Source organism: Giraffa tippelskirchi, chromosome 7 (assembly GCF_054371585.1).
Source record: "Giraffa tippelskirchi isolate mGirTip1 chromosome 7, T2T-mGirTip1v1.2.pri, whole genome shotgun sequence".
NCBI classification, from domain to species: Eukaryota; Metazoa; Chordata; class Mammalia; order Artiodactyla; family Giraffidae; genus Giraffa; species Giraffa tippelskirchi.
In genome coordinates this window covers 44,192,383-44,207,410 of record NC_137281.1, presented here as the reverse complement: position 1 = coordinate 44,207,410, position 15,028 = coordinate 44,192,383, and the positions used below count along the sequence as shown (strand labels likewise).

General features: G+C 43.7%; 1 protein-coding gene across 2 annotated transcripts in view; it reads right to left on the bottom strand.

Moving 5' to 3' along the window:
- ABCC11 (ATP binding cassette subfamily C member 11) overlaps positions 1–15,028 on the bottom strand; it is a 69,592-nt gene that overhangs the window by 50,129 nt on the left and 4,435 nt on the right. For both annotated transcript variants that reach the window (XM_081507925.1, XM_081507926.1), the window contains exons 3-8: positions 14,131–14,286; positions 9,167–9,314; positions 6,246–6,479; positions 2,507–2,680; positions 1,373–1,520; positions 1,073–1,221 (exon numbers count right to left, since the gene is read on the bottom strand). In XM_081507925.1, coding sequence (XP_081364051.1) covers positions 1,073–1,221; positions 1,373–1,520; positions 2,507–2,680; positions 6,246–6,479; positions 9,167–9,314; positions 14,131–14,286 — 1,009 coding nt within the window. The remainder of the gene's footprint in view (positions 1–1,072; positions 1,222–1,372; positions 1,521–2,506; positions 2,681–6,245; positions 6,480–9,166; positions 9,315–14,130; positions 14,287–15,028) is intronic.

The window sequence follows — 15,028 nt, the reverse complement described above, 5'->3', positions numbered from 1 at the left end:
CAGACTCACTGATCTCAAAATTAAACTTACGGTTTTCAAAGGGGAAATGTGCGGGGAAGAGATAAATTAGGAAATTGGGATTAACATGTACACACTACTATATATAAAATAGATAACTAACAAGGACCGACTATATAGCACAGGGAACTCTATTCAATATTCTGTAATGAGCTATATAGGAAAAAAATCTGAAAAAGAACCGATATATCTGATTTACTTTGCTAACACAACATTGTAAATCAGCTACAATCCAATAAAAATTTAGAGAAAAAAAAAACTCCCTATGCATCAAGCTTAATCCATGCCTCACCTCCCCCTGTCCAGAGACCTTTCCTGACTGTAGCAAACCACCCTTGGTTCTCAGGATCCCAGAGAATGACCTCCTGGAGGTACCTTGCTGCTACTGCTGCTGCTAAGTCGCTTCAGTTGTGTCCAACTCTGTGCAACCCTATAGACAGCAGCCCACCAGGCTCCCCCACCCCCGGGATTCTCCAGGCAAGAACATTGGAGTGGGTTGCCATTTCCTTCTCCAGGGGATCCTCCCAACCCAGGGATCAAACCCATGGATTCTTTCCCACTGAGCACCTGGGAAGCCTCTAAAGCAGCACTCTGTCTTATTCTCAAATGATCGAATTCCTAACCTTGAAAGGCAGCTGCTGCTCCCCAAGACCAGGGTCAGACCACAAAAGAAAAGACAGAAGAAGCCAGACCTTTGCATTTAAAATGCATTTTCAGGGCCCTATCTTGAGATCAGAGGTGCTCCCCACTTCAGTATTTTCAACCTCAGCATCGTCTGGGTTTTAACTACACATTTCACCTCCACTGCACCCCCAGATGATGGTCATTCCCCACCCCACCCCTGCCCCCACAGCTGCTATGCAGGGGATATCAGCTCCACGTATGGACTGAAATGGAAGAAAGCTCAAGACCCTAACAGTCTGGAAAATCAAGATTCATTTGTATTATTCATTTACAAAACCCCTAGACCTTTCAGGGGGCATGGACTGGAAAAGAACATATGAGAAAACTCCCTATCAGTATGAGGGAGGAAACAAAGTACCCCAGCACTTACTACTGAAGTTGTGAGTTTCAATCGTAAGCCTGTGTGGGTGAGGAACAGTGCTACTACAGATAAGGAGGGGGCTAGGAACAAGATGACTGTGGTCAGGCTCTGGATAAACCCACACTTCTCCAAGAGCTTTGTTTCCTTTTTTCTGAGATCTGGAAAATTCAAAATGTCTGAAATGAATCACAAGAACATTCTCCCAGGAGCATAGATCAAGCCCCAGAACATGAAAGAATCCCCAGAAGGTGAAAGGCTCAGTCCACCATGACATCCCAGGCTCAGAGCAGAAAGCCAGGTATTCTGTACCTTTAATGACTTTTGTAAGTGGCTTCTCCCAGGTGTACATTTTAATCAATTTAATGCTGGTGAGAACTTCGCTGGTCACACGGATGCGCTGGTCACTGACCTCCGATGTATGATTCTGTGACTCCACAAGCTTTCTGGTCAGGAATGTCTGCAGTGAGGATGCAGCAAGAGCATCTTTTATAAGGGCAGGAAAGTGCAGTCTGGCATTAGTGTGGCAACTGAGCGTACTTCCAAAGTCAGCTCCGCATGTGGACTGAATTCCTGGGTCTAATCTTATACTCTAGGTTCCTGGTCCCCGGTGAAGGTTTGGAAGCCTCTCTGGGCCATCATGCCTCAAGACACCCGCCTCACACATCCTGGGGGGCTTTCTCTTCTGGGTTCCAAGCCAGGCCTTGGCTATCTAAACAGAAATATGACTCCTCTGCCTCTGGGAACCCTAAACCCTCTACCAACTACATCACCTTCTTTAAAAAGTTTTATTGAAATATAGTTAATTTATAGTGCTGTATTAATTTCTCAGTACAGCAAAATGACTCAGTTACACATACATCTATATATATATAAATAATTTTCCATTATGGTTTGTCACAGGACATTGAATATGGTCCTGTGCTATGCAGTAGGGCTACAATCACCTTTTGATTAGAGTACCTGAACTGACAAAGGAAAACACTCCATTTCAATAATTCAGAGCACACAAATCCAAGAGTCACTTCCTGTTTTGCCCATTTTTTTTTGCAGCTGAATCTTTGGCAGCAAATTTGCTTCCCTTGCCCCATTAAACTGTGCCAATGTTCTATGCTCTATTATACCAGCACATTCTGGGTAAAAGAGAAGGAACCAAAATCTTACACAGAGGATAGCTACTGAGGAAAGTCCATGAAGCAGATAATCGCTCACAGAAACCCATGAGGTGGACCTCACCCATCAGATTCACCTCTTATTAATATTTATGAGGCCCCAGCATGGTGGCCAGAAAACCATTTGAGGTAGGAATTGACGCCAAATCTCACCTCCAATAGAATGAGCAGTCAACAAGGGTCAGCATTCCCACTCAGAAGCACCCCCAATTTCACAGCCCTAGGAGTTCTGGGGAATGTCCAACATCAAATGGGTGGCAAAGAAAGACATTACCTGCAGCGGCAAAATCAGAAGATAGCACAGTGTGGCAATGAGCGCTGTGGGTCCGAGAATGAGGCAAGAGGCGATGCTGCAGATTAACAACAGTAAGCAGGTGAGCACAGCCAGGGGCCCATAGTACACTCCCTCGAACAGGTAGTTTACGTCGCTGGTGAAGAAGCTAATGGCCTGCAAGACAATAAGCCCGTGGACACAGATGTCACCTCTCCAAGTTCCCAGAAGAGGCTGCATGTGCATGTGACAGGTGGCTTCGCCATGCCTTCTACGGGCAGGCAAGCTTGAGAGGCAGGGTGGTAGAGTGGAGAGACACACCAGGTTCACAGGTCTCATGCCACCAGCTGTGTGACCCTGAACAAGTTGCTTTGCCACTCTGAGCCTCAGCTTCTCCACCTATAAAGCTGGAATGATTACACCTACTCTACATGGTTATTGTAAGAATGTCAATGAGATAAATACCTGCACACATAGACTGCATCCAACAAAAGTTATATTTTTGTACTATTGCTACTACTACTACTATTGCTACTACTACTATTGCTACTACTACTAATTAGCTACTACTATTGCTACTACTACTAATATTGCTGCTACTACTAATAGCCAGATTCCACAGAGTTGCTTCTAGTATTTTATTCTATTCTATTCCATTCCATTCATTCTAATAATAATACCTGCATTTTTTGGCAGGAGCTGAGTCTTCTTCTCCTTCTCCTTTCTCTTTTTTGCTATAGACTCTTCTGCCCACTCCCTTCCTCTCCAATATACACTGCCTAGTGCATTGTATAAAAGCTGACATTCCAAGTCACAAAATATTTAAGGAATCAATTCGTTAATGTCTTTTGGAATTACCAACCTGAATCCCTAAGAAGTGGTTTTCTTTTCATTTTAACCCAATCTCCTTCCAGTACCCAGAATGTGCCCCAGGCTGAGTCTGTAAAAATTTTTTGTGTTGGGTGAACATAACTTTGTACAGCCAGTTTAGAGGACAAGTTAACAGTATCTTTTAAAAACTAATAATTACACAAACCCTATGACTGTCACTTTCATTTCTCCATTGAGAAACACTCTGATGTGCTGGAGGAAGCACATATATAAGGATGCTGATTACAGCACTGCCTATAGCAGTAAACCCAGAAACATCCTAAATGTCCACTGGTGGGGGAAGGTTAAAGCACTCACTTAAGAAGTATTAGTTAATATTGGATCCTGGAACACACTGTCAGTGTTGATGTCTCAGGCTTGTCATTTATGGAACCACAGATGTGTGACTCAGTCACTCTGTGCCTCTGTTGACTCATCAGTAAAATGGGAATAATAAAACAACCTACTTTATAGTGTTGATGTGATAACTGAATGAGGTAGAGCATATAAAATATTTTCACACATTGAGAAGTCTATATGGTGGTGATAGAACTGGACGAAAGTGATCAAAAGGTAAAAGCTTCCAGTTATAAGATAAATAAGTCCTGGGAATGTAAGGTAAGCATGGTAACTATAGTTAACAAAACTGTATTGTATACCTAGAAGTCGCTGAGAAAATAGATCTTAAAAATCCTCATCACAAGAAAAGTCTGTAACTATGTGTGGTGCTGGCTGTTAACTAAACTTATTGTGGCGATCACTTTGCAATATATGCACACATCAAATTATTATGCTGTATGCATGCGTGCGTGCTAAATCACTTCAGTCACGTCCGACTCTTTGCGACCCTATGGACTGTAGCCCACCAGGCTCCTCTGTCCATGGGATTCTCCAGGCAAGAATACTGGAGTGGGTTGCCATGCCCTCCTCCAGGGGATCTTCCTGACCTGGGGATCAAAACCATGTCTCTCATGTCTCCTACATTGGCAGGCGGGTTCTTTACAACTAACGCCACCTGGGAAGATGCCTGGGTCAGGAAGATCCACTGGAGAAGGGATAGGCTACCCACTCCAGTGTTCTTGGGCTTCCTTTGTGGCTCAGCTGATAAAGAATCTGCCTGCAATGCAGGAGACCTGGGTTTGATCCCTGGATTGGGAAGATCCCCTGGAGAAAGGAAAGGCTACCCACTCCAGTATTCTGGCCTGGAGAATTCCATGGACTATATAGCCCATGGGGTCACAAAGAGTCGGACCGATCCCCTCAGATGACTTGGGAAGAAAAGCATGGGAGGATTGGTAGTTCAAGATATCAAATTGTCAGCATCCATTGGCTCGTCGAAAAAGCAAGAGAGTTCCAGAAAAACATCTACTTCTGCTTATTGACTACGCCAAAGCCTATGACTATGTGCATCACAACAAACTGTGGAAAATTCTCAGAGATGGGAATACCAGACCACCTTACCTGCCTCCTGAGAAATCTGTATGCAGGACAAGAAACAACAGTTAGAACTGGACATGGAACAATAGACTGGTTCCAAATTGGGAAAGGAGTACATCAAGGCTGTATATTGTCACCCTGCTTATCTAACTTATATGCAGAGTACATCATGTGAAATGCCAGGCTAAATGAACCACAAGCTGGAATCAAGATTGCTGGGAGATATATCTATAACCTCAGATATGTAGATGACACCACCCTTATGGCAGAAAGTGAAGAAGAACTAAAGAGCCTTTTGATGAAAGTGAAAGAGGAGAGTGAAAAAGGTGGCTTAAAACTCCTTTCAAAAAACAAAGATCATGGTATCTGGTCCCATCACTTCATGGCAAATACATGGGGAAACAATGGAAACAGTGAGAGACTTTATTTTCTTGGGCTCCAAAATCACTGCAAATGGTGACTGCAGCCATGAAATTAAAAGATGCTTACTCCTTGGAAGAAAATCTATGACCAAATTAGACAGCATATTAAAAAGCAGAGACATTACTTTGCCAACAAAAGTCCATTTAGTTAAAGCTATGGTTTTTCCAGTAGTCATCTATGAGTATGAGAATTGGACTATAAAGAAAGCTGAGTACCAAAGAACTGATGCTTTTGAACTATGATGTTGGATAAGACTCTTGAGAGTCCCTTGGACTGTAAGAAGATCAAACCAGTCAATCCTAAAGGAAATCAGTCCTGAATATTCATTGGAAGGACTGATGCTGAAGCTGAAACTCCAATACTCTGGCCACCTGATGCAAAGAGCTGACTCATTGGAAAAGACCCTGGTGCTGGGAAAGATTGCGGGCAGAAGGAGAAGGGGACAACAGAGGATGAAATGGTTGGATGGCATCACCAACTCAATGGACATGAGTTTGAGCAAGGTCCGGGAGTTGGTGATGAACAGGGAGGCCTGGCATGCTGCAGTCCATGGGGTTGCAGAGTTGGACATATCTGAGAGACTGAACTGAACTGTACCGCTAGGTGAAGAAGGAAATAGCAAACCACTCCAGTATTCTTGCCTGGAGGATCTCATGAAAGGAGGAGTCTGGTGGGCTACAGTCTATGGGGTCACAAAAAGTCAGACATGACTGAAGTGACTTTGCACGTACCCCTAAGGCCTAAAACAGGGCTTGGCCCAAAGCATACCTCAGTAACAATTTATGGAATAGATGGATAAATCCTCTCTAAGGCTCTGAATACAGCTGGAATCTCATTTACTGTTGACCTGCTCTTATGATCCCAGAGGCAATTATACACATTCACTCTGGAAATGATTTCCTTTCTCTTTCTTCCTGTCTTCAGCCTCTTCTCCCTCCTTTGGTCTCCAGGGTAAAGGGGTATGGAGGAGGAGGAGGAAAGTATCCCCTCAATGTGCAACCTCGTCACTTACCTCTCCCATGGTGATGTGTGTTAGAGACTTAAATTGCATCAGCTTCTCAAAGGCAAAGGAGAAGACAGCTGCACGAAACCTGATGCTTGTGCGCTGGTTGATGACCCAGACTGAGCACATGCTCAGAGACTTCAGACATTCAGTGAAAAATAGGGCAAGGCAAAGCCCAACTCCATAGGCAATGTTCCCTGATGGGTTTTCGGCGTATTCCAGGATCTTTGGTATAACCAACATCTGAAAGGAAACAGGAGTTTGGATCACTGTGACTTCCCAATCCTGCTTTCAGGCAACACCTAACCAAAGTGCACTGGGTGTGAAGTCCTCAGGTCAAGATAGGGGGCTTACTAGATGATCACAACTGACTCAGGCACAATTCTGCACTCAGAAGGTCACAGTCCAGGTGCAGGACACTTAGGAGTTCAACTGACCCAGATCTGAAGCCCAGCTCCACCACCTCATACTGGTCCTGAAACCAAGCAGGACGCTCTGGTGCTCCTGGACGCAGAGGCCTATTCTATGCCCCCTATTTCTTGTCTGTAGGGAATAGACTCCAGCCTCCATGACCTTCCCTGCATTCCTAAGGGAAGAGAGGGGATGTGGAGACAAGGAAGGAGCAGCCAAGAAACAATAGTGCATTCTTGGGGCAGGGTCCTGGTTCCTCCTCAAGGGATACACATAGCAATATCTTTGAGCTCTTCTGCAGAATTAAAACACCCAACAAATGGAAGCTGCTAACTACTTGATGAAATACTCTACTCCAGAGAGAAAGTCACATTTGATAACCTCAAGAACCACAGAAGCTCATTAGAAAACCTCCTGAGGCCAGATTAAAGGAGGGCAGCCCCTACACACACCCTGATCTCATCAGCAAACCTCACCGTTGAACCATTGCTACAAAGTGAAAATGTTAGTCATTCAGTTATGTCTGACTCTTTGTGACTCCGTGAACTGTAGCCCACCAAGCTCCTCTGTCCGTGGAATTCTCCAGGCAAGAATACTGGAGTGGATTGCCATTTTCTACTCCAGGAGATCTACCCAACCCAGGGATCGAACCTGGGTCTCCATCATTGCAGGCAAATTCTTTACCGTCTGAGTCATGAGGATTGCTATAAAATTCCTCACCAAATCCCCCTGAATTGGGACACACTGTTTTGAGGTCATTAGCCCATTGTGTCCCCATTTGCCTGGCAAAGCAATAAAGCTATTCTTTCCTGTGTGAGTGTGTGGGTGCTTAGTCACAGTTGTGTCCAACTCTTTGTGACCTCATGGACTGTAGCCCACCAGGTTCCTCTGTCCATAGAATTTTCCAGGCAAGAATATTGGACTGGGTTTCCATTTCCTACTCCAGGGGCTCTTCCCAACTCAGGGACTAAACCCGTGTCTCTTGCATCTCCTGCATTGGCAGGGGGATATTTTTTTTACCACTAGTTTCACCTGGGAAGCCCTTCACCAAAGCTCTGTCTCTGAGATTTGATTTGGCACCAGAGTACGGAGACCACATTTCTGCATCAGTCCCAATGGGAAACAGAGGACACACACACACGGAGTAATCCAGGAGTTAATAATCTGACTATTTATAAAGATGTGGGCAGAACTGAGGCCGTTTAACAGGGATGGAGAAGCACCTTGGACCTAGCAACCACAGGGAACTAAATGGCGAGGGGAGGATGAGTTTACTGAAACCTAGAAGGAGAAAGTCATACAAAAAGGGCCCTTCATTTTAGGATCTGGTCACCAACATTCAGTGACAGGGAGGGAAGAAGTCAGAGTGATACATATTTTGCCCTCACCTTCTCCTTTCCTCTAGCCTCCAGAGGAGTCTCCCACTGGTCAAACTCAACCAGAAGCCAGAGGCAGAGGTACCCCACAGATGTGATCCATAGAGGTCACACACTAGGGCCATGGCATAGGGTGGTGTGGACAAAGGTGGAGAGTGGATCTGGAGGGACGAATGGAGAACATGCTGTCACCCAAGTCACCTATCTCTGTGGTGTCATCAGCTGTGCTTCCTCCTGACCTGCAACCCCTCTCCCCCGAGCTGGTAACAGCACCTCTATTTTCTTCTGGGGAGACAGTCACCTGCTCCAATGCACACAATCTAGGCTGGATCATCAATCAAAGTGTTCCACTGCTGACCAACCAAGTGAGCACATGACCCCAGCTGGGACAGCTAGGTTCACTGTCTGCAGTTGAGGAACTGATAGGAAATAGCGAGCCCATTCATCCTAACCGTGGTACGTGGAGTCTCCTGCATGCCCTGAGCTGTTCAGCCATTTCTCAAAGCAGCTTCCGTGTCCTGAGCCAGGCTGAGTTCTAAATGTTTTCTATACTGAACCTATTTAATGTCACCCTATGAGGCAGATAATGTCAGGCTCTCCATTTCACACATGAGAGTTTCCATGAGGACTATGGTTGAGAGCATCATGGGGTTCCATGAGGGAACCAAGGCACAGAAGGGGTGAACAAATTGCCCAAAGTCACCCAGAAATTAAGTGGCAGAACCAAGGTTAGAACCTAAGCACCGGCTGCAGAATTCGCAGTTTGCAACTACTACTAGCTCCACTGCCCCCAGAAAGCCTTCATTTGCAACTACTACTAGCTCCACTGCCCCCAGAAAGCCTTCATTTTCTGAGCAGCAGTTGAGAGACCAACATCCTCAAATCTTTTTGTTTGTTTGTTTATGTTTTGGGGTTTTAAAAAATTATTGTTATTTTCTTTGGCCACCCTGGATGGCACAGTGGATCCTAGTTCCCCAACCAGGGATCGAATCTACACACGCACCTCCCCCCATCTGGAGGTGTGGAGTCCTAACCACTGACCCACCAGGGAAGTCTCAAGACATCTCCAGTTCTTGGCACAGATCTAAACATGCTAATCACCACGGCCTGAAGTCTGGACTCCTTGTCAAGTCTGCTACTTACAGGCCCCAGAACACTTGCAAGGCAGAAGCAGCAGCTCATAATTGTATCAAAAATAAGCCTTGTTCTTTGGAATCTCAACATCACTCGAAGCACTGAAGCTTTGTCAATTCCACGCCTTGAGACTTCTTCTTCCCAAAGAAGATGAAGCCTAGAAAAGAAGAAAATGGAGGCAAATGAAATCTCTTCGATTGTGTCACCCAACTATCCCAGTTCTTGCTGGTCTAGGAACTGGGTTACAGGAATTGTCAAAGATAACACAAGCAGAGAGAACAGTAGAGGACATTTATACTGCATGCATGTCGCAGATATGCATGCCCCAGCTCCAAGAATTATCAACATTTGACATTTTTGGTTAATCTCTCCTCCCCTTCCATTATTTTTCTTTTTGCAAGAATATTTGAAGCAAATCCCAAAGATACTGTTTCATCTGTAAATGCTTCAGCATGCATCTCTTCCAGATAAAGCCCTAAAAAGCCACATAGTAACCATAAAAATGGTTATGAATTAATGATTATTCATTATTAATAACTACTAATAATAGCCATATATTAATAGCATAGTAAGAATGGCATTTAATTCAACTTTCTCTAATTATTTCAGAAATATATTCTTACAGTTAGTTTGCCTAAATCAAGATCCAAACAGGTCCCACTCATTGCACTTAAAAGACAAATCTGACAGGCCTCTTGCATCTCATTTTATCTGTAACAATTTCCCTTCCTCTGCATTTTCTGCCATTTACTTGCTAAAGAATCTGAATGATTTATCCTGTTGAGTTTTCCACATTCTGGGTTTGACTGATTGCATCCCTGTGGGGCTAGAATAAGTTTCTATGCCATGTACTTCCTATTAAACTGTTAGCTAGATCTAGAGGCATAATAAAATTCAGAATTCAAGTCAGCTGGCAAAAATACTTAATAGAAGATGTAGTACGTGTTCTTTTCATCACATCAGAAGATGTACAAAGTGTGCTGTCCCACTTTCGGTTATCTTAAACTGGATCACTAAGTTAAGAAGGTGTGTTAGCCTGACTCATCCATTGCCAAGTTGCCCATCGCTGATGATCATTGTCTATATCCACCTCTGACAGGACTGGCAAAATGGTGATTTGTCTAATTCTATCATTCCACTTATAGTTAGCAGCTTGAATTTTCTGTAAAAAAAATAATATTCCCAGAACTTTCCTGGTGGTCCAGTGGCTAAGACTCCAAGTTCCCAATGCAGGAGGCCTGGGTTCAATTCCTGGTCAGGGAACTAGATCCCAAATGCCACAACTAAAGATTCTGCATGCCACAACTAAGACCCAGCACAGCCAAATAAAAATAAACAAGTAAATATTAAAAAAAGAAAATTCCCTCATCAACTGTTTTGTTACCCTGAAATACAATTAGTTGAAGAAACAGCCTAAGGCTCTGAAAAACATCACCCTTCCTTTTTATACACAAATTAAGATTTATAAAACATAGAACTCTGATCTCCAAAAAGTACCCTTATTTATTTCAAAATTCCCAAAAGGGTGCCCCAGTGTTGGATCATGCAACCAAAAATATATCCTAATTTTGACATTCCAAGCTAATGATGCCTGGGAGATTTGTGCTACACCAGCAAAATAAGAACATCTAAAACATTTGGGGGGAAAATTGATATACAATTTGTATATTACCTTTTTTTAAAAAGCATCCAAGAAGTTTTCATGAAAAGATTTAAAATTGTGTTGACTTTACTACACTTCTCTTTTCTTTTGAGCTATACCTGAGGCAGGAACAAGTGACTGGACAATAGTCATTACGATGTTCAAGGCTTCCGGACTCTTAATCTCACTCTGGATGCCTCCCCCCTCACCACGCATCCACAGTCCGTCTATCAGCTGCAGGCACCATGCTGGCTCTACTTGGACATCCTGGCTCCTGCTTCCCTAATGTCTGGTTCCACTATTTGAAAAGCAGTTAGCACTGCCCATGATGACAGCACAGACATCACTTTGCCAACAAAGATCTGTCTAGTCAAAGCTATGGTTTTTCCAGTGGTAATGTATGGATATGACATTTGGACAATCAAGAAGGGTGAATGCTGAAGAATTGATGCTTTTGAACTGTGGTGCTAGAGAAGACTCTTTAAGAGTCCCTTGGACAGCAAGGAGATCAAACCAGTCAATCCTAAAGGAAGTCAGCTTTAAATATTAATTGGAAGGACTGATGCTGAAGCTCCAATACTTTGGCCACCTCACAAAGAGCCAACTCATTGGAAAAGACCCTGATGCTGGGAAAGATTAAGGGCAGGAGGAGAAAGGGGTGACAGAGGATGAGATGGTTGGATGGCATCACCGACTCAATGGACATGATTTTAAGCAAACTCCGGGAGTTAGCGAAGGACAGGGAAACCTAGCATGCTGCAGTCCAGGGGGTTGCAAAGAGCTGGACATGACTTAGCAACTGAACAACAGCAATGATGACAGCATCGTGGATCAGGCCAAGGGACTCCAGGCACTCACCAAAGCTGCTGGTCCTTAGACAGCAAGAGCACAGTGGACAAAACGGACTCCCTTGTTGGGCTGCCCTTTGCTCCCAGGGCCCGACAGCAGCACTAGTGTGCCTGTTCTCCAACAGCTCTGTCAGCATTTGATTCTCATCCTCTGCACAGAATCTCACCAAGTCTCTCATGACAAAGCGGTGCTGGCCCTTTCAACTCTTTACTCCTCCAGCCATGGATACTCCTGCCCAGCCTAAACCAGCAGGGAACCATAATCATGAGACCTTTCTGTCCTACTTTCCCTCTCCTGCAATCAAAACTCCAGGCTTCTTCTTCCTTTCTGAGTTATTAAAAACTACCCTGTTCCATCCAGGCCCACCTATACGGACCAGATAACCTGAGGGGCCTGGACCCTAGCTCGACAAAGCAAAAATGTCCCCATGACACCTGTCTGTGTTGGAGGATTTTATTGTTTGTGGATGATATTACTCAGGTCAAACCACGGGGCTGCCTCTCCTCATTCTAGCCCTACCTCCACACATGACACAATCCACAGGAACAACAAGCTCTAGAGTCGGTTCTACTTTGACTAAACAAATCCAAGTTTTCCACAGCCTACCCACAGCTCTCTGGGCAACTCTATCCATTTCTGGCCGTGATTATTAGATTCAGATTCAAGAGACTTGGTTTCAAATTTTACCTCCTCCATTCATTCACTATATGATTCAAGGAACATACTTCTCTTAATTTTGGTTCTTCATCTGTAAGATGGAGGAAACAACATCTGCCTTGTTTATTTCATAATCCTTTTGTGATGGTCAAAGGAGACAATGGGTGGGGAGAGGCTCTATAATTAAGAATAGTTAACATGTGAAGAATTATGGTGATCTTAGGATGAAGATGATGGTGGTGACAATGGTAATCCTGCCAAGAGTGGTGGTGAGGATGATGGTTGGCACTTTGTCAGCCCATCCTCATAGAAAACAAAGCAGCTCTTTTGAAAGATTAGGGAAGACACAACCCAGAACACTGCCCGTTAAAAGGCGTGCTAAGTTGCTTCAGTCATATCTGACTCTTTGTGACCCAATGGACCGTAGCCCATCAGGCTCCTCTGACCATGGGATTCTCCAGGCAAGAATACTGGAATGCGTTGCCAGGCCCTCCTCCAGGGGATCTTTCTGAAACAAGAATCGAACCCATGTCTCCTGAGTCTCTTGCTTTGTCAGGTGAGTTCTTTACCACTAGTGCCACCTGGAAAGCCCTGTTAAATGGTGAACATGTAGAAAGAAATCCCTCTAAAAGTGTGGATGCATGGAAAATTACCATTTCAAAGAAACATGTAAAGATGGAGTGATTGCAAAAATGTTGCTGGTGAGGCGTTGTGAGTTACAGAATAAAAAAGGCAGCACCAGTGAGAGGAAAGTGAACAGAAGTAAACTAGGAGAGCTGGTCTTTGCAGTGGTTAGGGAAAAACAAGCAAGCTGACATTTAACTGATGGCCTGTGATGCGTCTGGCATTTTCCCAGGTGCTTTACATCAAATCTATTACCTCTTTTGATTCTTACAAGGAACCAATGAAGGACAATGAGAGATATTTTTTATAATTACTATTTTATGCATAAAAACATACGTAAGTAACTCCTCTGACATCATAGCTGGTAAGAGGTGCCAGATAATACCAATATCTGGCATTAGCCAAGGGGTGCTCCCTGGAACCTCTATTTTTTTTCCTGAGTCTAAGAAGCAATGGGTCAAAATTCAACCAGTTTCTGTTTTCTCAGTGCCTTCACTACACTGATTTTCTTTATAAATCTCTGAGACCTGGGGATAGCGTGTGATGGTTCACAAACTCCCTGACCACCGAATATTCTTTTCAGGAGGGCTCTTAGAGTGCCACCATGTCTGGGATACATTTGGAAAATGCCATCTACACCTGGGGTCTCTCATGAAGCACCTAGAGGTAGTAACATTGATACAGGACATTCCAGGTCACTCGCCCCCCTCCCCCATGTGAGCTAGCTTCACCTGTGAGGTAGATGGTACAGGAAATTTCATCCCACAACAATTAGTGGTGGCTTGAGGTGGCTTAAGAGCCTGGGCAACTAGCCAAAATTTAATGATCTGTGACACAGAAAATGCTTTATCTACACACCAAAAAAGGCAAAAGGGACACGAAGCAGTACTTTCTTTCTCAGGGTCCTGGGACCTCAGACAGACCCAATAAAAGATGTGAATTCTTGTTCCAGAAAAAGTTCTCTAGCCTGTATGTAAATATGTAAATATTTACATACGAAATATGTCAATTATTATTAACTCCAGATTAAGAACCTCCAATAGAAGGAAGGTTCCTGCTGCAAAGGGAGAACTGATATATTTTGGTTGTCTGAAGATGAACCACTATCCCCCTCCCCTTAAAACACACATTTAAGCATCTCTGGTCACCAACTGCCAAGACAGGGTCTTTAACCCCGCTGGCTTGCCCAGCATGACTTTACCTTTTGCCATTTTTGTCTGCGGCATCTTGTACTGACAGCTGGGGGATGTTCTCATCTAAGCGTCTCCGTAAACCTCGAACCATGAACGGGCTGAGCCATGACAGCGTGAGGTGGGAGAACAGGCCAGCATCATCCAGGGGGTGGAGCTCAGGAAACCTAGCAGAAAAGTCACAGGCATCATGGTGACACTGGGCTGTGGGCTCCGGAGGTGGACAACTAAGTCACAGGCAAAACTTGGAAGAGATGAATGGGAACTGGGGAGAAACCACTGTGGTTTCTACATCGTCTACATGGAGAAAAAAGTATTTTTTATGACGGTTATTAACATCACAAATAATAGTCAAGAAAAAATAGTTTTTTCCTACCTCCAGAGGACCACACTGTGGTTTTTCCCCAGTTCTCATAGTTAAAAACCAGAAGCAACAAAAACACCTAGCAACAGAGGAATGATTTAAAAAGAAAGAAGACAAATATGGCACATCCTGCACCATGTTGTAGAAAGCAATGCAGAAGGGTCTAAAAATAGGGATGATCTACATGTAGAACATGGAACGGGCTCTAAGCATACTGAAAAAAAGGTCACTTGAAGATCAAGAAATTTAGAATATTTTTACTTATATAAAAAAGGAAGAAATAAGGGAGGTCAGACAGAGAACAATATACACATATCTATATTATATATAATAAACATCAAATTATATAACAATTTATATCAAATCATTCATAGATTGACTTTGAAGTAGGGGTTAGAAATTGCAAAGGAACAAAACTAGATTCTTATCACTTTAAATTTTTATGTTCTGCTTCTGTAACTTCCATAAAAACTGTAAAAATAAAAAAAGTAAATAACTAAGAATGAGAAGGTCATATCTTTGTGAGTCGTTCACAAAAGACAAAT